This window comes from Sciurus vulgaris (genome assembly GCF_902686455.1).
Source record: "Sciurus vulgaris genome assembly, chromosome: 6".
NCBI lineage: Eukaryota > Metazoa > Chordata > Mammalia > Rodentia > Sciuridae > Sciurus > Sciurus vulgaris.
This window is the reverse complement of record NC_136466.1, coordinates 165,599,802-165,625,077: the sequence shown is the minus strand read 5'-3', so window position 1 is coordinate 165,625,077 and position 25,276 is coordinate 165,599,802. Positions and strand designations below refer to the sequence as shown.

Below are 25,276 nucleotides of genomic sequence, written 5' to 3'. Positions count from 1 at the left end.
AAAACACCCCCTGAACCCCACCAATACACCCCTCTTCCCTCCTCACCCCCCCTCCTGACCCTCTCTGGAGCCATCTCTACTGTTCTCCCACCCATGGAACTGTAACACAGCAGATAGTGCTGGGTGTTCCTGTGGTGCATGGATCTGCAATTTACATGTAAGATTTTTTTGGCACCTAGGACTCTTTGCCTCCTGGGGGGTGACACAGCCCTAGTGAAGAGTGCACGCCATGGCCACACCCCTACTGCCCATCTGCTAGCCAAGCCTGCCAGGTTTGCCTCCTCCTGAACCTTGCTTATGATTGAAACAGCCCTGACCACTGACCAGACCTCATGACGCATTTCAATGAAAGGACATATACAACACTGGCTAATATTTGTATAATCTGCTAATATCCCAAGAAAATAGTACTGGCCACATAGAAACCGTACCACAATTTTACTGTATTTCAGCACCTGCTTTTGCTCCAATTCACTATTCAGAATTAAAAAATTAAAAAGGTCTGGGGGTGTGGCACAGTGTAATCTTCGAAGCACTCAACATTTCAGGTCATTTCTTGTCTTTGCGAAGTTATCAGTCACGATGATGATGGTGATGCTTGGATTAAAATCCACACTTCTTACAAGACTATAAGGCATGTAACATCTACCCCTGTCTGCACCGGCAGCCATGCCACTCTATAGGTTGAGTGAATTCTACTCGTTGTGGGATCACTTATTGTCACTGTCTAGAAAATCAAGCAGGATGCAAGGAGCAGGTGCTGATGCTTCATGGGAGGTGCCGTCCCAGGGCAAGGCAGAACATTTGAGATAGGTTACCATGGGGATGCTCTTGTGATGAGCCAAAGAGACACCTGCTCATCTCTACCAGGAACCTTGTGTGGACCAGTGCATTGGGAGGAAAAGGTGACAGGGATGCATCGGATGGCCCCTCCTCAGACAGTGCCTCTCCTTGCTTGAAACTCACCTTAGAGGGAGCTCATCTGTCCCTGTAATTCTGAGTTACCTGCCTGTCCTGTAGCACCTGTTTGAGAAGCCAATCCCAGTAGTGTGGCTGTTCAAATCCAGACATGGAAGAAGGGGCCAGAGACTCCTGGCCACCCACTGGTCAGCATCGGTTAGAGGAATCTGGTGGTTCTACCTGAGAAGAAGCTGAGATGGAGCAAATGGGTGAGAGTCCAGAATGAGTGAAGTCGAGAGGGTGGGTGGCAAGTCCAGGAAGCTGGGCCCTGGGCTCCTGCACCCCAAGCCCTCGCTGGCCATTCTGTCCCTACACAACCCCTTAGTTCTTCCTTCTCACCCTCTTTCCAGGACCTCTTCTCTCCTGAGGTTTCGGTTCTGATCTCCTTCTGTGGCTTTCTGTCTTCAAAGTAGGAATCACAGGTGTTGTGTCCCTAAAGTTTTGATGTATGTTTATTTTAGAAGGAAAGATTAGCGCAGAAAAAAACTCATAAGTCATGCTTAATTTCTCTCTGCTTTTCAATATATTACTCTGCTTGAATTCTGGAATTAAATATTCCCATGTTTTGTTTTTTTTCTTTGTTTCTCAAATCTTCTCCAAATTTGTTTGACTCGATTTAGCCAGTAATTAGGAATATTTCATGTTTAGAAAAGAGATCATTAGTAGCCTATTGATTGAGATCATTTTAGGGGATGTCTATTTTTTTTTTTTAATTTTTAAATTCCTGGGTGAGTTTAATATTTTTGAATCACATTTTATTTTTCTCAGAATTGTGGGGGACCATGTTCACAGCTGCAAAGTATTCTGAGACCACCAGACTTTTTCCCATTTGTAGCTATTTTTCCCTGTGGTGCTTTCTTTATTTACCTTTATAATTTAAAACTCAACCTGGCTATATCCACTATTTATTTATTGAGATACTAGGGATTGAGCTCAGGTGCACTTGATCACTGTGCCACATCCCTAGGCCTTTTTAATTTTTTATTTTGAGACAGGTCTCACTAAGTTGTTTAGGGCCTTTTTAAGTTGCTGAGGCTGGCTTTGAATACTCCTGCCTCAGCCTCCTGGGCTGCTGGGATAGCAGGCATGCTCCACCATGCCCAGGTAGTAGTGTTGCTTTATTCTGAATCGGTATTGCTTAACTGTGAAGTGTTTTGATATCTTCAGACTCATTTCTCCCATTTTTTTTTTAGAAATTTTTTCATTACTGATGTCTTCAAGGACAACTTACCATGGGTTTCTCTGGTTCAAAGCCACCAACTGCTATATTGTTGCCTGTCTTCCTGGGTCATTTGTATCCAGAATCTTTCTTATCTCTGCATTTGTCACTGCAGCCTTACAAACACTGACTTAGGAATTAACCTTTCGCTTTGCTTCTGTTCACAGGAAACTTCAAACGTCATCATTAGCTTTGCAGTAGAATAGACTCATTTTGCACTTCACTTTGTCTCCGTGAGAACTTCTTCTCATCTCATCGGCATGCTTCATCATTTCAGGGATACTTATTTTATTAATATTCCCTCTTTTATGAAGGCCAAGTAAATTGGCAGCAAATGTACTTTGGTTTCTACTCTCGACTATTCTATTTGATTAACTTTTCTGGAGCCTGAAGGACTGCTCATTCTCTCTTCGCCTACTGTATTTTCTGAGATTTTTATAAATACCACGCTGTAGGGCGTGCTCCACCTTCGGGTGGGGGATGACAAGGTCACTCAGGTGATAAACTCCATTCAGGTCCAACTCACATCACTCAGGTAAAGATAGGGTACCTGTGAGGACCCTCCCCTGTGGCACTATTAATCTGCTCATTTTCTATGTGAATTTCACAAGTGCAGAAAGAAAAACGATGATGAGAACGTGCATGTGTAGATGTGTGGATGTGTGTTTGTGTGTCTGTGTGCGGGGTGGGGGGTGCCCCATCCTTCTCCCTGTGTTTCTGTAGTTTCTGGTATTTCTTCCCTCCTTCTTTTTTAAGTTCTTCTTTCTTTCTCCTGTGCTCTGGATGGGACCCAGGGTCTCACACATGCCAGTCAACAGCTCTTCCCCTGAGCTACACCCCCAGTCCTTTTTATTTTTTGAGACAAGGTGTTATTAAGTTGTCCACTGGTCTTCAGCTTATGACCCTCCTGCCTCCGTCTCCCAATTACAGGGTTTATAGGCTTGTGACCCTGTGCTCAGTGTTTTTATGTAAAAGTTTATGAATAATCTTGTAATTAAGACAAATATTTTATAATAAATAATACAGAAATTCAAAAGGAGGAATCGTATTCTTTTAAAACTCTTTGTTGAGATATAATATGCATATCAAATAATCCACCCATTGATCCTTAGCATATTCTGAGTTGTGCGATCCTTGTCACAATCTAAGGTTAGAACATTTTAAGGCTATATACAGTTTAAGGTTAATTAAATAATTAAACTGAATAATAGTAATTAATTTAAAATAATTAAAAAATCAAAATACTCAGACACACTAGAACTGAAGCTCAATGAAAATAAAAGTGCTATGTGAACTATATGAAAATAAAAGTGTATAAAATACCCGAGAAGGGAGAGTAGGGATCGTGAGTCTGAAGGGCACTTCCAGGGAGGGAATGTGGATGAGGAAGGTCGTGGCCGTGGCCCTGGGCAGAGACACGAGCAAGACCATCCAGGAGGCCAGGAGATAAGTGAGGCAGCAAAGGACCATCTTGGGGCTTGGAGAGCCAGAGGAGACCTTCTGCAGCCAACTAAGGAGAGACTGGTCAACGCCCTCTCATTCTGCCTGTACAGAGAACCCAGGGACTGCCTGCACTTAGACTCAACGCTGAGAGAACTCCAGGAAGAAAAATCCTGAAGGAGCCACACTCGGCACTGGCCTCCTGCTTGAACTGAAAAGCCTTCCAAAGACACGACTTTGAAAGTCTGAGCACGATCTCACCTTGGCTGGGTGTCAACGGGAAAGAGACATGATCAGCGAGAATCGGTCCAGAACGTGTCTAGGAGAGGCAGCAGGCCTCCACGGGCCGCACAGTCAACCGCCCTGGCAACGTCCTGTCCTGCTCTGACCTTCAGGTACTAGGCCCGAATAAGAGAGCCCACTTCCCACCTGGCCATGGGCAGGTGCGTCTGTTCAGGCAGTCGCAGCGGGAGGACTGCTTGCACCTGCCGCCCAGCTCGGATCCCTAACCCATGAAACTGGTGGCACACTGCGTCTGCAGCCCGGAACAGCGGTTTCTCTCCACTTCCCAGAGTCACTTCCAAGAACACTGGTGCTCTTAGGAGAAGAGACACAGAGAGAGAAGGTCCTCGCTCACCTGAGGGCACAATGAGCAGCAGCCATGCCACGCCGGGAACAGGCCCTGACCAGGAAACGGCCCCGCAGCCACCTGCGTGTTGGGTTGCCAGCCTCCAGGATGCTGAGGAGTCAGCCTCCTGTGCTTAAGCCACCCTGACCACAGCATCCAGTTATAACCAGTAACCAGGGCTAACTAAGGTTCCCATCGAAATTAACGTAGGAGGAGGGTTTCGTTAGAAATCACCAGAGCAAACTCCGAATCAGCAACAGCACTTGCACCCACAACAGGGAACAGGTCAGAGGCTCGGGTGGAGACCCCAGGCTGCTGCGGGCTGACTGGCCTAGGTCTTCTCCAGCCCAGTCCCAGCCCCAGCCCCAGCCCTGCACCACCCCAGCCCAGGCACAGAGGCCTCAGCTGCCTCAGAATCCATGGAGGTGACCCTTCTCTCCATGGCATTAACCTGGAGGTGTGTGATAAAAGACCAGGGACACTTTTGGAAATGTCCTGCCATTCATTCCAGAAACCTACCACATGTTAGGCACCATGTCACATTAAAAATTAAAACAGCAGAAAAAGATAAATGATCCTGCCTGCAGCCTGGTGAACAAGCCAAATAGTACACTACCCATCTCTTTCCTTTCCATAAAATAGTCATCAAAATCCCTGCTTGGCCTCCCACCTCCTCCAGATACCACCTCACTTCTTTCTCTCCCTGCCACCAAGATGCTTTGCAAAGGGCTTCTCCCAGCAGCCGTCTCCACTGACCTCTTCCCCACCTCTTCCTCTCCACTCCTTCCATAAGGGGCCCCTAGTGGCAGCAGTGGCCTCTATCCACCCGACCAGGGCCACTCAGAGGTCACTTCTCTCCTCTTCTGTCTTGACCCCTAGTGGCCCTGCCCACAGCAGACAGTCCCTGATTCTGGAGTGCCCACTGTTGCTCTCAGGGCTGCAGGGCTGGCTACTGCTCATAGTGCTCAGTTTCCATGCACCTCTGGGCAGCGGCAGGCTCTCAGAGTCAAGCAGGGGCCTCCGGGGCTCTGACCACCTCCTGCCGCTAACCCCCCACCACGGCCCCGCGTCAGCACCTCACTGGCCGGTGGCTGCCTGACTCCCCCTCGGATGTGAGCGCTGAGAGCAGGGCAGAGCCAGTGTGCTCTCGCTGTACTCCTCAGGTGGCAATGACCTCGACAGAGTGGCAGTCCAGTAGACCTCAGGGACTTCACGAGTGAAGTAAACCAGCTGATAGATACATAATCATGAATTGAGATATTCTATCTAAATAAGACATATTCTTCACAAGAACACGAAGAGAAACAATCTGCTTTGTGAGAAAATGCCAGTTATACAGACACAGGAAAAGGCGTGGAGAGGGACAGATCCCACCATGAGGTTGCTCTGTCTGGGGGACGTGAAGGCAGAGCTGAGGCCTGGTGCCGGCTGGGGCTGGGCCGGCCGAGCTGTCCTGAGGGATCACCTGGATGAAGCACGCCCTCTGCACTCCGGTCAGTTTGGAATCTGAAGAGGACTAGCAGTTATTTATGATTTCATAAGCACTGTCACCGACATTCTGTACGATATTGCGCTATTTATGAGAAAAAGAACCATACTTCTTGAATGCTTCCACGCAGCATCCACAGGAACAGTGTGTGGTGAGCTCTGCCTCTGAAGCCATCAGAAATCACCACAACTGCCCTGGGAGAGCATTTCACCCAGCGACATTCAATTGAAGAGGGTCTTGCCGAGGAAGGTTCTGCTTTGTGAATAGCTGAGGAAGGGCAATTAGGAAAGGAGGACTTCTCCTGCCAAGTCAAATTGGGCTGACACAGGACAAAGAGAGAGTCAAGTGAAGACTTCCAGGGGCATGGCCAGGAGGAGTGAGCATTGTGGGCTTGCTGGTTTGCAGGCTAAAGAGATGGACCCCCAGCTTCAGCTTGAAATGGATACTAATTTTCTTAAGTACCAGGGATCGAACCCGGGGCACTGTACCACTGAGCTGCAGGGCTTCCTAAGTTGCCCAGGCTGGTTTCAAACTTGTAATCCTCCTGCCTCAGTTTCTTGTGGCCGAGATGACAGACCTGTGCCACCGTGTCCAGATGAATATTTAGAATTTAAAACATCAAATGAGAACACAACAGAAAACGGTCGAGCTCCTACCTGTGGCCAGGTAGAGGATGTGGACCAGCGTGTCTCTGCCCTGCACCACATCGACAACCACGTGCGAGAAGCGGCTGTTGTCCTCCATGAAGGTGGGCACTGGGGTCACCGGCTGTACCACCTCGTGCATGAGAATGAACTTCTGAGCATCCTGCAGGTTCCTCTCTGTCAGATTCACATACAGGCCTTGGTCCACAGTGCCACACTGAAAGGAAAGACAGACCATGTTCCTGGAACCAGCCGTCTGGACATAAGTGATGTGGCCACCCCAGCCCCAGCTGACATGGAACCTGAATCAGCCAGGATGCAAGATTGAGTGCACAAAGAGGTGTGCTCCAGCTCCCCTAGTGTCCCCGTGCCTGGTGTCCATCTCAGTGCAGACAGAACTCATCATATTTGGAGACTCTCTCAACACCATTATAAACAGAGTGATCAGAAGTTGCAGAACAGAGGGGACCTTGTTACCGACTTTAAGACATTCATCACTGTTGCGTTTCTTGGGAGCCCTCTGGCTAACACATTCTGTTATAACTACCCTATAAAGCAGGTACCCACATGGAAAATGCAGCAATCAGGAACACAGTATTGATTTATTAGTTTTCAATTGTAGCAGTAAGTTTATAAGCAAACACTGATTCCATGACAACAGAACTATGCCATTTTAATCTATAAGCAATGCAATGTCATTCACATGGCTACAAAACATGACGCTGCTGTGAAGGTTCTGTGCCCCTCCTATTCCAAGCTAGAAGAAATAAAAAATTTGGTTAGGATCTAAGATTTTGAGACATAATAGTAAATTTGCACTAGCAGGGGGAGCTCAGGAGATAAATGGGATGTGGAAAGGAGGAAGAGAAGCGATAAGGGAGAGAAAAGGAAGAAAGAGGAAGGGAGAAGGAGGGGGGATGATGTGCAGAGAGGGGAAATATCACGGACTAGAATCTGAGGTGTACAGGGGAAAATCAGACCTGAAGATGGCTGAGGATTCAATTCAGAGCTGTGCTTGGGAGAGGCGGCAAGTGCTATGTGTGACAGGGTCAGGCAGGGACAGGACACGAAGAGGGGTAGGCAAGAAAGCCCAGCATTCTAGGGCAGAGCACAGAATCAGAAAATCACCACCAACCTTTCTCATGTCTTTTGTAAACTCGGGAACAAATAGTGACTGATTCTCAGCAGAACTTCATGTAAGTAGGCTTGAAGGAAATGAATTTGGGGATCCACGCTGCCTGAAACTACCATTTACAACACACAATTTCTAACATGTAGTTTTATAACAGGTCAGAGGTAGAAGATGGAATTGCTTTTTTAAAGTAGATGGTATTTTGTAGCATTTGATAAAATGCCTTACATGCAATAAAATGATAGGCCAATTGTGCAGTCAGAGAATCTCGGAGGTAAATGGATTTCATGCATCTAGTCCAATGCTTAATGTAATACTGCACAGTTAGATATCACCTGAAGGGAGCGTGTAGTTAAGGAGAGGGCCCAGGCTCCTAAGGGTGACCCCAGTGTTTCAGGTGGGCTGTCACTGTCCCTCCACATAGCCTCAGGGTTGGCCTCTCTCCTCAGACTACAACACTTCTTCATCTGTAATGGGACTAGGGAAGTAGGGACTCTGCTCACCTCCCAGGGCCAATATGAAACCAATTGAGGTAACCAGCAGAAACACTTGTAAATTAAAATTCTTGTAAATGCCAGAGCAGGACAATGCGCCTGGTATGGGGAAGCCACTCAACTCGACCACCGATGAGGGTCCTGAAACAGGACAGCAGTCCCACAGTCCACGGAGCTGCTGTGGCCAGAGGCAAGCGAGTGAATAAATGAATGGACCAGGAATCAGCACAGGGATACACAAGCAGCTGCTTCTGGGGGATGCAGAGAGGCTGTGCCAGAGATTTTATTTAATGGTAGTATTTAATAATAATGTGAAGCATGGAATATTGCCTATTAGCCAGGGTTTTTAAAAATTTTTGAGAATTCCCAGGGGCTTGGCCAAAGGCCCATGCACACGGACTCCGAGGACATGTCTAGTGGCTTTACTCTCTCAAATCAATGGCAGAACTTCAGGCACAGGAAGCTACCTGCAGCCCAGGGAAGTCTGCACATAGTTATTGTTTGGTGTTTATGGTGTTTTTAAAAATGGGCATCCTAAAAACAAGATGGCATAATTTAAAAACACAATCCTCTCACTGCCCTGGATGAGCCTGGAGAGGGGAGACCCATGAGAGTAGTTGTGGGCCTGGGGCTGTCTGGCAGGGTCGCTGGAATTCCTCATTCTTGAGACCCATATCTCAATGAAGTCATCTGCCTGCACTGTCAAGAACTGTTTCTGAAGCATTCTTTCCTACTTCTTGACTTCTTCTGCCAGCCTATAATAAATATTCTACCCCAGTTTTCAATATTTTGAAAGCTATTCAAACCTATATATTTATTGGATCACAAACAATCCACTGAGCTTTCTAAGGGTTGTACCTTATACACTGGTCTCCCCCAGTGTCTATTGGACCCTGTGTGATGCCCAGGGCACACCACGCAAGACTAAATCAGTAAGAGTAGAAAAAACACAGCCTTTGCCCTCATGTGGCTTGCAATCCATAACAGTCATCATGCCAACACCCACATCTTCAAGCAAGATCAATAGTAATTCTACCAAGTTTTAAAACAATAACAAGTATTTGCACTTGTACTTACTTATATTTTCAAGGGCAACACGTGCATCCTAGTCCTCGCTCACATCCTAGTCCTCATCCCCACAGTCACCCAGCCTCATCCTGACTACTGAATTTCCACAGGACCTTCCACCACTGGCTTCCTTGCTCCCTCCCATCTCACTGCCAGCAAGATGGTACCTCAAACAGTCCCAATGGATGCAACCAAATTCCTGCATTTGGTCTCCTAAACAATTTCCTCACCTTTCTGCATTTAAGGGCCAAACTATTCATTTCCAATTGGTGGTTATCAAAACTGTGTGGAAGTTTCTGGAGACTTCTACCCTTCTACTGTACCACTGGGTCTGCACAGTGCTGTTTTAGTGGCTGATTCTTTTCTTCTGGAGGCTTAGAATTTGGATGACCTTGGGACTGCATCTCTAACAGGGCAGGCAGTTAAAGAACACCAAGGATAGCCTCTAGATCGCAACTGAGAAAGGTAATCAATAGCTCTTGTTGTTTTATTAATGTTTCCAATTGAGATTTCTATACTAAATTTTGAAATATTATATCCTGGCTCTCCTAAACTATTCCTCTTCCTCAACCTGTTCCTCTAATTGGCTACTTCTATTATGTAAGTGCTGCATAAAATTCCACATGTCAGCAGAAAAACAAGTATAAAAAATCTACCCACTTCATCCTGTTCGTTACTGCAAACATCAGGACTTTTATACATGGCTGGTGGTGCGAGCCTTAGTGTAAAATGAATTCCCCTCTATGCCAGTCTACAGTGCCTTGCAGATGGTGTCAGGATGCCTATGCTCAGGTAGCCATCAGATATAGTAACAAGAGAAAAGCACTGATTTGTACGAGGAGTTAAACTGAGAATCAACATAATCTGTAACTTCAGTTCCATGCAAGTATCATTTACCTATTTTTTATTCTTTATTTTTTTGCAGTGCTGGGGGTTGAACCCAGGGTCTCAGCTAGGTGAGTGCTCAACCACTGAGCTACAGCCCCAGACCCTCCATGGAAGTTTTAAGTTCTACCCAAAGAAGACAAGTTCAGCTAAGCAGGTTTCCTGCCTGAAATGCCTACATCTCTCTGCATTCTTCATTCACTACGGGGACTACTTCCTTCCCGAATGTGAGCATGCTTGCAAGGGCGACACTGGCCTTATAAAACCAGGCACAGGTGGCCTTAGGAAATAAGGGCTTGAGCAGTGTGCTACAGATACAACTAAACAAGCAGGCTAAAAGGGGTCCACAGCCTGGAGGAGATAAAGGGCTACAAAGTTATATTAAGCCACTCTATTCACAATGAAGACTTTCACAATAGCCATATGTTGAAAGTACAAGACATATAATTGGCATCTTTGTTGTTGTTTGTTGTTGTTATTATTAATATTATTTAGTACTGGAGACTGAACTCAGGGGCACTTGACCACGGAGTCACTTCCCCAGCACTATTTTGTTATTTTATTTAGAAAGGGTCTCACTGAGTTGCTTAGCTCTTTGCTTTTGCTGAGGCTGGCTTTGAATTCATGATCCTCCTGCTTCAGCCTCCTGAGCCGCTGGGATTACAGGTGTGTGCCACCATGCCCAGCTTCTTTGTTCATTTTTAACCTTCAGGATTTTACAAAGGAATGGCATATTTTCTCTTGTGTAGAATAGGAAGAAAAAAATTAAAGTATATATTCACCCAATATGTGGTGCCAGAAGGCAGCAAAAAGATGGTCTCTAAGAGTTACCTTCACAAGTATATTATATAGTATATAACTTACATTGACATTACCTAAGTTTATTCACTTACACATGTGTATCCCTCCTTTCCAATTTTGTTGATGACAATATGAAAGAGAAGATGCTAAATAATTTGTCCAAAGAAAGCAGTAAAAAGTAAAGATGACATGTAAATCACTCATCTATTTTCCAATTCCATACTCTTTCAAAAGCTTAAAAAAAAAAACACAAACAAAAAACTCAGAACAATTAATCAAGGGATGCTTGCAAAATCCAAGTCCAAACTGAGTGAAATCTTGCAATGATCCCAGTTTTCTAAGAAGCCAAAAGATTTACATTTTATTAGTGATGTTCCAGTCATTTAATGGAGAGAGGTCGAGACTCTGCCTCTGGAAGGCTGGGATTCCCCTCGGCTATGGTCCTGGCGAGGCTATCTGGCCCAGGGCTCCACTTCCTTCTGTGTGTGCGGAGAAGGTCACCCATCATGGCACAGCGGCCAGCACGTGACCTGAGGTACCGGAGGGCCAGCACAGTGGGGGGACCTTGGTGGTACCAATACCCACAATGACAGTGACAGTTATCAAAGGAGAGCTGTGGGCAGTGAAGACGCCCGCAAGGGAAGCCTGCACTTACAAACTGCGAGGCCATCTGTGGTGGGACCTCTTGGGACAGAATTGATGTCCAATGAGGTCACGAGGGCGGACATCTAACCTGGTGGGACTTGTGACCTTACAAAAAAGAACGAGAAACTAGAGACGTTTGCCCCTTCCACGGGGGACCCACAAGAAGACGGACACCTACCACAACAGGAAACAGCTCTCCCCAGACAGTGACCCTTTCTCCACCTTAATCCTGAACTGCTAGCCTCCAGGACTGTGGGAATTAAAGGCTCTTTCTTAAGCCCCCATCTCTGGGATTTTATTACAGCCGCCCACGCGAACGAACACCCTGCTGACTGACCAGCATCGTAGACCACCTCATCTCGTGGGGTCTCAGCTTCTTCTGAACATTGGGAGATGGCACGGTGTACAAAGCCCCTTGCAGCCTGCACACCTGTGATTTTGTGACTGAAGGATGCACGACCTTCACCTCCACTTCCTTCCCCCGGCCGCCACTAGCATCCCCAACAGGAAATCTCGCCATGGTTGCCAATTAGCGTGCTGTTTGTGTGTTGCCACCACTCTGTGCCCTGGGCCCTATTCATCAGACATCATTCATTAGGGATCAGAGATTCTGGGGACACAAAGTCCATCATCATTAGTACTAATTGGAGCCCAGGCCCGCAATCCTCTACAGAATGCTGGCCTTTTTCATTTCAGCATCAGGCATCCCAGCTGACAAAAGGCCCTATTTGGCCCAGGCGCCCCCATTGAAAAAGGCGCTGCTCCATTGGCATTAGCCAAGCAGAGTGTGGGACTGTCCTCGAGGGACAAGGGAGATCGAGGCTGCTCTGTGCATGCATCCAAGGTTTACACGGCCCCAGCCTATCTGCACAAGCTTTCTGTATTCATCACAGAAGACATCCAGAGTGGCCCTCTGCCCTTGAAATTACCTGGAAATTGGGGTTGGGGTTGGGATAAGGCAGCCAGGCCGAGCGAGAGTTCTCCTGGTACTTGAAGGGTCCGTTGAAGGCCTGGGAGATGGCGCTCAGGTTGAAGACGCACACGGCCGAGGCCGCAATGCTGTTCCTACAGAGCCAAGGGAGAGAGAGGAGACAGTCAGAGAGCCCAGCAGTGACCGCTGACCTCCAGGAGCCATGGAGAGGCAGCAGAGATGAGGAGGCAGCTTCAGACACAGGAAGACCACAGCCTCCTAAACATCCATGGGACCCAGGTGGAGTATCGAGTGGGCTTCGCCCTGATTTCCCTTTGAGCAAAAAAACAACTGGGTATTGAAACAAGAATCATTACCAGATATGACACCTATAATCCTGCCAGCTGGATCAATTCACTCAGCCACAGGGGCAACGAAGGATTCTGAAGGTCTGTGTGTTCTGCCTTTTAAATGCTGGAAGAATGTGACCATTGCCTCTGGTGGCTGGCGCCTCCTGTCACTCCAGTGGGCCCCTCCCCCATCCGCTACTTTAGCTCACAGTAGGTCAAAACCTTTTCTTCTAAATCCCCAGATATTTGTGTTTATTTGTCATCCTTGAGAAATAATAAACTGAGAGTGTTTTGCAAAGAATGCCTGACAGACCCTTCATATGCTTTTTAATTTAGAAAGGATTGTAAATTCAAAGGGTCAGAAAAAAATTCACCATAGCACTACCATATGAAATCTTGAAGCCTTAATTCAGAATTCGAGCTCTGCAGAGAAAGTTGTAAACGGGAGGATTTAGAAGGTCAGTGCCCTTTGACTGAGCATGGAAACAGCTAAATATTTTAAAAAATATTTTTGGTTAAATTTGCATTTTAAGCCCAGCTATGGTTTTCAAAGGGGAATTGGAAATAAAAAGAGGAATGGGTATGTATTTTCCATATTAATGCTTGGGGCCAATATCATGTCTACTTATATCCACTGTTTTTCCCACATCAAAGGCAAAGTCACAGAAACTCCAGAACCAAAATTCCTGCCTTATATTTGTTTATTAACAAACTCTGGACAGGTGCAAATGCTTTCCTGCAGGATTTACTCATGCCAATCCAGGTAATCCTCCTAAGGAAAGAGGTTCTCATAGACAAGGAAATCGAGGCAGTCACAGTGAGGACAAGACACCAGGCCACATCTGGGTAACGGAAGACATTTGAACCCCTGCAGTCTGGCTCTGGAAACCACGCTTTTAGCCCTTTATGAGAGTTCTGTAAGAGGTGGATGGCATTAAGCACAGCCCCAGTTGAGGGCCAGGCGGGTGGAGCTGCACATGCAAGGACAGGTCCCCCATGGTGCTCACACACCTGCCATGGGGGCGGGTAGCACTGTGCAGGGAATGCTACATGAACATTTATCCCTATTGCTATTTTTGCTCTTGTTTTCATTAGCCTCAGAGGAAAAGAACATGAGAAGTCAAATCACAAGTTCGGGGTGAAATAGCCTTTGAATATGTGACTGGACTTTAGTAAGAACGGGAACAAAAAATACGGTGGACTGGGAATGGCAGACACACAGGCTGGGACCAGTCTTGGGCCAGGCACATTGATGAGCAAAGGGATGGGGATGGGATGTCACTAACGAGAGTATCACCCTGAGCCTTCTGCTAACCACTGACAAGGACCATGGGGTTTACGGAAGTGTCTACAAATACTGAGAGCAGCTCGACTTTCCAGATGGATAAAGAGCAGCACAGAGAGGGTGCATTGCAGGCTGGCCAACGTTGCAGGTTGTAGAATTAGGATTGTAGCTGCTTTGCACAGGTCCCTGAGTTCACACCTGTGACTCTACCACCACACTGCCTCCCTTAGCCTCTCCCTATTAGAACTACACCTGGGATCACTCCATTCCGTCACTCTGAATGGGGCTGGCCTGGGCTCTGGGATTAGCCCAGAGACTCCCCTGGAAGTCCCATCAGTTGCTGGTCTGAGCGTCACTCATTGTTTTAGGGGCACATTTCTTCCCAACTCCTGACAAGCAGAGAGCATCAGTGGTACAGTGTCCCCCTCCCCCTCCTCCCATCCCCAGCACTATACTCGCTGTGCTGGGGGACAGTGGGCCGACCTACAGAAGCATGTTTTCACCCTCTCCTCTAGGTCTCCCCCGCAGTAGGAGGCCAGCCCAGGGGTAGACGCCACTGACCTTGTGAATGAGTCTGATTAAATCTGAGCTCGGTATCAGTAAGTCCATCTGGCTAAGACACCTGCAGCCCTGTGCCCCAACCTGGCCTCTCCCAGTAATTAAGGTAATCATTTGTCTTCTTTTAATGCTGTTTATTTCTTGTTTGTGGTCCAAGTGGATAAAAATTGTTCTAGGAAACCACTTAAATGAGCTCAGAAATAGGCAAACTTGAAGTTTTCTTCTATCTGAAGGCTACCTAAAGCTACTGGTAGAAAAGTAAAGAAAAAAAAATAATCCTTCTAGTTCTTATTTTTCTTAGAAAGGAAAAAAAAATAAAACTTTTCCCCAGCAGCCCAGACTTTACCATCTAGCCCTCTGTATGCAGTAAACTCTGCTATGTCATTTACTGTACGCTACATACAACTATAATGCTGGGCCCTCATTTATAGATACCCAGAATAAGAGGTAACACCTTTAAAAATTCTATTGCAGTAGCAAACTGTTTCCTGCAGCCGAATCCTTGATCAAGTGTTTTAGAAAAATCTCACAGTCCTAGAAACAGGTCCAGTTCCCCCATTCTCCCAGTGCTGAGAAACCTGGAAACTACGGAGGCAAACAGCACTCAGGCCACCAACTTGGAGCCTGTAATTCAGAGATGGGAAATTGCCGGCTACCTGAACCTCATTTCTTTTAGTCTGAAGCCAGATTGTTGACAGGGTCAAATCAAGGCTGAGCCATGAAAGGAAGGGCAGGTGGGAGACACTGTAGGATAGAGATGGGCATATCAGAAAGAATCAGTGGGGATAAGTATTCCAGAGAGAAAGGGGAGCTAGGCCCACGTCACATGACTTCCTTCACAGAGGGCACTCAGTACTAAAACCTCGCTTACAATAACCTGAAACATTTCTCTCTGAATGGACTATTCACCACCTTGAAATCTTGAGGCACAGAACTTTTGTAACTTTTGAAATTGGTATTTTTGTTGTAGGTTTTTTTTTTTTGCTCAGAGCCAGGGGAATGAACAGTGAAGGAAGCCAAGCCCCTATTGTGTGTAAAATTGATGTCGACTGAGCAACTGAACATTTATCTTGTGCAGCCTATACTACTTTTTAAACAAGGTTTTGGAAAGCAAATCAACTTCAGAAACCATAAATTGATTTTTTTTTTTAAAGAAACTTCTCAAGGAGTACAAGTAACATCAGGGTTTGGAAAGCAGATTTACAACGATAAGGACAGTCATGGTGGCATGGGCTGGGGGGGGGCCATATGGTGTAAATTTTCTATGCGGTGAATCTGAACACTTACAAGGGAAAGAGCAGGAGGAAGGGTCTAGCAAGGAAGAAAGGGGCAGATAAAGCAAGTGACTCAGGGACAAACTTCTGATGCCAGAAGTGAAGTAATTAAAAATATGCAGGGAGCAGAGCAAGCTTCCTGCGGGAATCTACTGTCTGGTTTGCCCAGGACTATGGCTCCCCAGGAGGCGGGGCAGTCGTCAACACCCAAACAGGGCTAATCACAGGCAAGCTAGTGCTGCAGGTCACCCACCCCATCTCTCTGCACGCTGTGCCTGTCCAGATTTGGATCCTTAGCTTTAGACACAAATACTTGACTTTTCTCCAAGTTGTTAGGTCTTCGGATGAGAGATGGCAAAGGTGATCCAGCCAGACCCGCACTACAGGGCAAGCACAGCTCTGCCAATGTGGAGGGAGTGCACCTCTGAGTCTCCACACGGCTCTTACTAGGTCTCATCACAACACGCCCCCCAGAACGAGAGCACACTTTACCAGAATAGAAATGAATCAGTGCTCAGCCGACTTCATGTGCTTTGTCTAGCCATCCAAATACTGTCTGCTCTGAAGTTAGGAAAAATATGTGCTATGATGTCAGGAATATTTTTAAAGGATAATTTTCATTTAAGAAATAAGTGCCTAAGTTAGCCGTCTTCTATAGCAACGGTTTAAAGTGCAACTTTGGGAAAGGAAGAATGTGAGTTTCATGCATAAGCTGGGGTTCCGGCAAGAATTATGTTATCTTAAAGACCAGACTTCCCAGCCAATATGGCTTTCATTACGCACAAATGCATGACGTGTAGAGGGAAAAAGGACCTAATAGGTACCAGTGTTTCCCAAAGTGCTCAGAACACACTCACAAATCAGGAAGGATCACTTTCTCATAGAATAATTTGATATTTGTTAACAGAGACAGATTAAAACTTTTTAGATTTAGGTTTGTTTCACACAGCCCATATCTCTTCCTAACACTTAATTCAGAGTGAAAAGTCTCTTTGCTTAATTTTATTTTTGGCTATTAGCCCAGTAAAATAAAAAAGATTACCTTTCATGCAACTTTAAGCCCTCAGAGGTCAAGGAACAAAAGGCTCATTCAGAATGAAAAAAAGAGGAGGGAAAGACGCTCTTCCAGCTACGTACACATTGGTGGTGAAGATGCCGTAGATGAGATCCAGCTCGGGCAGGAGGAAGGTGCTCTGCAGCTCGTTGTAGGAGAAAGGCACCTCCCCGGGCCGCGAGCAGTTCAGGCGCGCCTTCATGAAGGTGGTCCAGGTGTCCTCCAGCAGGAAGCGCCCCCCGAGGTCGTTCTTGCAGACCCGGGCGGCTCTGGAGAACACAGTTTTCCCACAGTCATGCTCCACGGCATTTTCTCGGAAAAAGAAGTAAGTGAAATTTCCGATGTCATAGGAGGACACGAAGTTTGGTTCTGTAAACGACAGGAACGAAGAAAAATCTCAACGTCCACTTGCCATTCCTGCTTTTATCTTGGCCCGCTCCTATTTCTCCAAAGAGACATGCTTCTGTTTAGACAGCACCTGGATCTTGTAGGACAGATGGGAGGCCTCGGGAGCAGCCTAATGGTGGGCGCTGCTGGGAAACGCAGGTCACGCCCAGGCTCCAAGTGATGGCCAAGCAAACCCGTGCCTCCACACTGAGCTGGGAGAGCACCCCAGCTAGCATGACCTGAGTGCCATCGGAGCAGGCCGGGAAGATTTGCAGAACAAATTAAAGCCATGTGTATTGCTTTGCTTGAAAATTCTTACATCAACTTTGGAAACAGGAGCAAATAAGATTAAAAAGATGAAATTTGATTCAGAATGTAGGAGGTTTCAATCATGTTTGCGGCACCAAAAAATGCTCGGACTTTCTATCCATGTGACTTCAACATATTTTATCTGCTTTTAGTAAAGACCTTAAAATATTTTCTACTGGTGAAAACTGAAATAAAAACTCAAACTGTAAGGTTAGTGCCTTGAATTAACTTAGGCAATTCCTGTTACTATGGCGACAGTGTCACTGTGAGACTGAAGCCTTGTTTCCCCATCCCTGGCCACTGGTGGGATCCACCAAGAGGAGGAGAATGTGTTCAGAGGGAGCACTGTCTGGAAGCGTCTCAGTCTCGTAAATGGCTTAAATACGGGGATTCAGAATTGACAAAATTATGGCAATGATTTTACTTAATCACCAAGCTCATTAGGAATTAGGAAATACAGATTACCAACTGAATCTTACACACTGCATTTAAAGTGTTCTCTTCTTGACTTCCTGTTTGAGAAGGAAGAGGCCAAAGAGATGATACACTTTGAGACACTGACAAGTCCTCACATGTATCTTTAAACACTGCCATAAACAGGTTTGCTTCTCACTCCGTTCTCTCATTCATTCAGCAAGTGTCTGAATTTTATAGTTGCAATTAGTATAATTATAACAATAACCTTTGGTGTTCAAAATTAATGGAGAGACACAGACAACACTATATCCACAAGGACACATTTTCAGTGACAGTTTATAGGAGCAAATCCATTGACCTTGCACCTTACCAGATCCAACTGTACTGTGCCAGTAAACATGCTATTGGCAGGACAACTGAAATTCTATCTGGCTGCGAGACAAGACATTACCGTCTAATGCAGACCGGAAACAGACAGGGCCTCCAGGCACTGGCACCGAGTTCACACTGAATCCTCTTCTATTTTATTCAACAAGACTGTTACCAATTTTCAATCTGTCTATCTAGCTAGCTATATATCTATCTTCAATGTCATCCACAAAATGTTTTCATCCAACCTAACTTAGAAAGTATACAGCATTCTAAATGGTCCCCAAGGCTGTGCATTTTCCCTTCAGATCATTACACTGTTCTTAAGTACATCAAGTAATATACAGAGGTTTTGATGAGAATTAATTTAATTTTATGAGATGTCAAAAATGTTCTTAGAGGACTATTACTTTAACCTGAAATGGTTAAAAAAATCACACCAAGCAGGTGGTATGTGCATGTAATCCCAGCACCTCCAGAGGCTGAGGCAGGAAGATTGCAAGTTCATATGCAGGCTCAGTTATTATGTGTTTCTAAATTAAAAACAAAAAATTTAAAAAGGTTTTTGGGGATGTAGCTTAGTGATAAAACATCCCTGAGTTCAACCCCAAGTACCAAAAAAACAAAACAAACAACAAAAAAAAGCAAAATCCAGAATTGTATTAAGCATATGAGATGAATATTATGTACACTTACTGTACATAATAGGATCTTGGAGAGATGCTCACAAACACAATAGTTGACATCTGAAAATTCTTTTTAACATAAAGAAAATACTGGAGAAGGGTTTTCATCCAGGTTCACTATGCATCTCCAAGATAATTACCTACAGAAACAGACCCCCAAAAGCAAAGATATCAAGCAGTCACAAGCCTACATTTGGTGGCTAAGGAAAATAATCACTTGTATGTCTAATAATGAAAGAGGAGGCTAAATCATTTCAGGATGGGTCCTACACCTAGGCTCGTATAACCAGATTATAGTTCCATCATTTTATTAAAACAAAAAGTCACCATCATCATAACAGTAACAACAAACCTTCTAAAATGGGTGAAATTATGTACCCCATTTGTGTACAATGAATCAAAATGCAGTCTGTAAAAAATTAAAAGATAAACTTAAAAAAATTAATTAAAAAAAATGGCCTTGGGAGAAGGGTCTTTCTGACCTAGAGCTCATCGCCAGCACTGGCACATGAGGCAGAGGGCACCAGGGTCTGTCAGACCCCTCACAGGTAGGCACTTCTGCTGTTAACACGGAGACAAGCAGCAGGACAAGCACATCATGAACCCTTCCAGCATCTATGAAGTCATGAGTAGGGAAAACGAACAACTGCAAAGGACAGATGACCTGTCGGGTTCTTGCAGCTGGTCTGTGAGAGCCAGCGTCTGGGGATTCTGCTGAGCCATGCTGAGCTCAGTATTTCACACTCATGTGCTCACTAAACCCATGAGAATCAAAGGGGGTGCTGTTGCTCTTCCCAGTGCATAACCAAGCACACTGGAGTCGAGAGCCTTAATAGCTCACCCAAGTTCACTCCACAGGCAGTGGGCTTGGGAGGGAGTAGAGATGTCCTGAATCCAGACAGTCTGGATTGAGCCAATTCATGAAACATCATGCTGCACTAGGAAAATACTAGTCTGAAAGAAGCAATCTAACATGCTTCCCATTTTTCATGGTAGAACTGGACTTCTGGACATCCTTGCCGTTGGATGGAGGACCATGACAACCATGGGGAGCGTTTAGTGGGTTCACGTAAGCACACGTCGAGGAGGGTTTTACAACCAATTATAGGAAAGATAAGTGACCAGTCACTAGGGACATCAGAAATGAAACAGAAAAGGGGGGAGAAAGAAGTCAGCAAGTCAAAGGTTTATTAAACAAGAATACAGTCAGGCAGTGTTTGATCAGGACCAGAGCTCGGTTTCCCATGGGGTTTCTATTGCTCTGGCATGTCAGTGAGTGACCCTTAGGGGCTGTCCACATCCACTGTCCACTCCACTGAACTGTCTCCCATGCAGATTTCCAACACAAGGGGAATGCTAAGGAATGGAAGGTGGTGTGGCCTCCAGCTTCCTCTTTCTGTAGCAAGTCCTCATCTCTCTAAACCTTCACACTGGTCATACCAGATAAAAATGCTCAAATTCACTTTGTTTTTCCTCTCGTTTTAAAACACAAGAGAAGTTGTGCTCAGTGTGTAGAATATGCTGTTCTCTAATTCATCACCACAGGTCAGGCCAGCCTGGGAGCTGAACTACATTTGGAAGCACATCGGGCTGCCCCTCAGGGAATCTTCAGGTTGACCACGGGCCCCTGACTGTGTGACCTGCTATTAAATCAGGAAGTTCCATTTTTTGGAAAGCAAAGCCTCCTGAAATTGAGCCAGCATCCTGTTTCTCTTCTAAGGACAGTGAAGAAAGCAGGAATAATGGTTAGACAGTCAAATATCTCTTGTGTTTATAGATATAAATCTGGAGGAAGGAGGTGTTTGGATTTCATCAGGCAGGATAATAAGATGCATTTTGTTTCCCTCCCATTATTTAGTTCTGTGTCTTGTTAAAAGGCAATTCACTACCAACTAGTATCTGTCACTCCTGAACGAACTGAACAAGTCATAAATCAGGCATGCCTCCTTGTCTACAAAGGATATGAGCCCATGAAAGGGAGAGCTAAGAGATCCTTTACACCCTATTATCACCAGAGACACAAATGAACAGAAGGTGAGGGGCTTGTTCAGAATAAAAGCAGGCATGGGTCCATGCCAGCTTATATATAAATATAAGCATGGAGAAGATGATTTTTCTCACGTCTGTAAAACATGCTGAGTTACAGATGAGAGTGCCATATAAAATATACAGATTAATAAGAATTATGAAATAAAATTTTTATTTTACATCTTCACTTAATGACCATGCAGATGGGAGTACTGAGAAGCTACATTATAAACAAAAAACAGTGACAAGGAGAAGCATAAAAGGTTTGAGACTGTGGCCATGTAAAACAAATTCTGAGTATCTGAAGTCTCTACCACGCACTCTCTACGCCAAACCCTACAGCATCAATATGGGGATGCCCCGTGTTCAGAATGAATAGATCGGTCACAGGTTCTTGAGACATTATCATCTCATGTACATGTATGACTGCATGACCAATGTGAAACACCTACAATCAGAAAAATGAGAGATTCCATTCACGTATGATCTATCAAAATGTATAAATGCATTCTACTGTCATGTACAACAAATTTGAACAAATAAAAAATTTTAAATAAAAAATAAAAATAAAAAAGAAACATTCGTCTAAATGAATGAGAATGGATATTAAAAACATGGAAAGATTTCAATTTCCAAATTCCACAAAAATCTTACTAGAAACAAAATTCATCAAAAATTATTTTGCACTCAAAAATCCACCTTGTGAGACACATGTCAAAAGCAAGCTGAAAATGGGTAGGCATGGTGCAGGTCCAGCTCTGCCCTGGCCTGGACAAGCAATGTCTGCATGCTCTGCTCTCTGCATGAGACCCTGGGCATCAAAGACCTGCTTTGCAAGGCGGGAAGGACTAAAGGGACTGGTACATAATAGGATCACAATAAATTTAGACTATTGATATTGGCTAATGATTTGCTCTTGGTGTCCCTCTGGACTGTTTGCATTTAATACAACCTCACATAATCAAAATGATCAAACATACACATATCAAGTGTAAGGTGATCAGAGCTGAGAAGCATTGGTACAGCCAGGCTGGGCTTCATAGCAAACCAAAGGGTTTCTATGACCTAGTTTGTTGGTGCCCATCTCCAGGAAACCATGTCAATGCACAGATTTTTAGACACTCTTTTATTGTGTATATGGTTTCCTTTGTCATAGCCAAAGCAAAATGTGCTGTAGGGCTTAGGAAGTGAGTCTAATTTCATTTAGGTATTTATGAAGACTTGATAATTCAAGTGACAGTAAATTAAATTTTGGTTTTAAAACCATGGGGGAACTAATTTTCCTTCCCTGGGATTTCAACCAAAAGACAAACAGATGAGTGAGTAGACAGGTGGAAGATAACCAAGAGTCACGTGTGTGTGTGTGTGTGCAGGTGTGCATGCGTCACATACGTGCAGTACTGAGGTGCATGTATACGTGGCTCAACACTTCCACCTGCTGGCTGTATAAACTGAGTCAAGTTATTTAACGGCATAGTTTTTGTTTCTTCTGCTTTAGGACTGCAATGCTCCACATGAAGTACCATTGTGTAAATCAAAGGCAAGGCATGTCAGGGGCTTAGCACTTGCTTGGCAATCATCCAGATATACATAATCATCTCACTATATAAATTTATATAAAAACACACAGGTAAACAGATGATGTGCATTTACTTAACCAGCTAACTCATCAATTAGCCATTCTGCATAACAAATCACAGTTCTCCTTTCCTTTCAGTGAGTCTGGGACCAGACATGGTGGCAGGGACTGTACTACAGACTAAGCCCTGAATGCCAGTCAAAGGACACTCCACCACCAGGAGCTTACTGACTAGCTCCTCAGGGCTGTCTTCAGCTCTGTCCTTGACTCTGGATATCCCTTGGTTAACTGATGGATACAGCCCCCTCCCTCAAGGACAGTGTGAGGAAACAAAGAAGACAGAGACCCACCATGTTTACAGTGATGCCTAGGGTACTTGGGGCCAGCTCAGGGAGGTGAGCTTAAGGATTAGAAGAAAGGCAGTCAGGGACAGGGTGGGTTGGGGTGTAGAAAAGGCCACCAGGCCAAGAGCAGGGTAATGAAGCATGCTAGAAGAGGGATTGGCCCGGGAGAAGACCCTATAAGAGTCAGGCACAGAATGAAGCCACGTCAGAACAGAAAGACCCACAGCACAGGAAGCAGGATGCCAGGCCAGACCAGTACATCCTGTCCCTGTTCACACAGCCATGTGGTCTTGAAGCCCAGGTGCATTGTTCACTGGGCCACCTGAAAGAAAGACAGCCCCTACTGAAGCACTCAAAGCAGGGCTGGAGACCTGGCTGCACGAATTTTGTGACCTCATTTTTCAAAGTGGAACACACCTTTTCAAAATGTGTTATTAACCTTGAGTTGCTGATTCCAGAAGGTACAACCTGCCCCAGGCACTGCCTTCTCCCCCAAGGAAAATCACCATCTCTGCATGAGCCTGTGTCCTGCCTGAATGGCCCAAACCCACACCTGGAATCCTCTATCTCCTGAAGTCACCGAGTGTCATGAATCGGGCGCCTGCGCCAAGGACACATGGGTGTCCATTTGGTTGTCTCCATTCTAAAGCCTCTGTAGCCTTTCTATACTTCTCATAAAAATCTAACAAAGCACACATTCCCAGGCTCAATGAGTTAACAATACTTTCACCAAAATTTCTGAATATTTTTAAAATAGAAAATTTCCATTTGCCACATTCAATTTTTTCCTGGCAATAACTTAAAATTTTAGATTCACTCCTTTTAAGAATTAATAATTTATTCCACAAAATATATACTTTTGGATTTTTCAACTGGAAGATCAACTTGAATTCAAGGATATGAGAAATATTTTAATACCTATAAAACATTTTAAAAGACTAAAAGGAAAACATGTACAATTTATTTGAAAAATATACTGAGCTATGTAACATTATTCAGTTTCCTAACAAGCTGGAACACAATAAATAGACCAATGTGGTGGATCTGGCTTAGTCTCTTACATGGATCGGGTTCATTAAAAAAAAAAAAAAAAAAAAAAAAAAAAAGAGAAAGAAAGAAATCAAATATGGAGAGTCAACTATCCAACTGTCCAACTACCCAAACCACAAGTGAACAAAGGTGAGAGGCCATGACCCGGGGGAAGCAAAACTTTTAACTGAATGATATAGAGACAACCTATGGACTCACATAGAACGGGCAACTCATAAACAGGATGCCAACATGATGTGCCCCAAGAGGAGGGTCCAAACGGGTACCTCTCTGGGAGGGAAAGGAAGCAATGTTTACAGTCAGGCCAAGATGTCAGGAGGAAGGCTGGGCAGCAGAGGAAGCACTATGTCTCCAGACAAGGAATGCTCAGGGTCTTCCAGGTTGTTTGCTGGTAACTGTCCACGTGTTACGTTCTCCAGACTGACTGGGCTGGCCTTCCTTGTGTGGCCTTTTTTGTGCAATCTCCCTGTGACTCTGTATGTACTGCATGTCTTACCCCCCAAAGTACCTTGGAGGCAAAAGGAAGTCATCATTCATCCATTTGAAATGTGCAAATTAAAATCCAAAGTAACTTATTGGCAAGAATAGAACCATCGTCCAACATGGAAAGGGATTCATGGCTCCCTGGCTTTCAGATGCTCAAGGTTCAATGAACAGCATCCTATTTCCAAAGAGCACCCTAAGCACTGAGTTCTCCATGTCACTAGTTAAACTTGCACCCAGAAAGGGCTGTGTTAAATGACCCCACATGTTTGTCTTCATAGGTTTAACAATTCAAGTTCACTAGATCCTTTATTCGAGCTTCGATAATCAAGAAAAGGCTCAGTCTTTCCCGAAGTCCCCATGTCTCTGTCTCATGGCAGCCTGTGCATACCGGTGTGCACGTTAGGAGAAATGGAGGTCCCGAATAAGGTTGGCATTTCCTGAAGGTGAACTAAACAAAGCAGAGGCTGGGAGCACGTGATGGGGGAGGATGCACACTCTGGGGTGGGATCTGCTTTCAAACCCCAGCTCCACCTCACACCAGGCAAGGCCCTCCTGCAGGGTGAATCCATTCAAGCCATGGAACACTCATCCACGGAAGGACAATAAAACCTCCCTTGGAGCGAGTGTGCAGGATTAGTGGTGATGTGTGTGGGAGGTCTCTCTTCTATGTTAAGGACAGCCATTGTAACTCTTCCTTGAACCTGGGGCAATAACTGGAGGTAACAAGGTGTAATGTTTGTACCAACAGGCAGACGACATGAAGGGAGGTCATTTATTTAAAATAA

General features: G+C 45.1%; 1 protein-coding gene across 3 annotated transcripts in view; it reads right to left on the bottom strand.

The window, feature by feature from the left end:
• The window catches only part of SEMA5A (semaphorin 5A), a 447,525-nt gene that overhangs the window by 117,024 nt on the left and 305,225 nt on the right, over nt 1-25,276 (bottom strand). For all 3 annotated transcript variants that reach the window (XM_079145300.1, XM_079145298.1, XM_079145299.1), the window contains exons 9-11: nt 16,920-17,205; nt 12,335-12,470; nt 6,393-6,597 (exon numbers count right to left, since the gene is read on the bottom strand). In XM_079145300.1, coding sequence (XP_079001426.1) covers nt 6,393-6,597; nt 12,335-12,470; nt 16,920-17,205 — 627 coding nt within the window. The remainder of the gene's footprint in view (nt 1-6,392; nt 6,598-12,334; nt 12,471-16,919; nt 17,206-25,276) is intronic.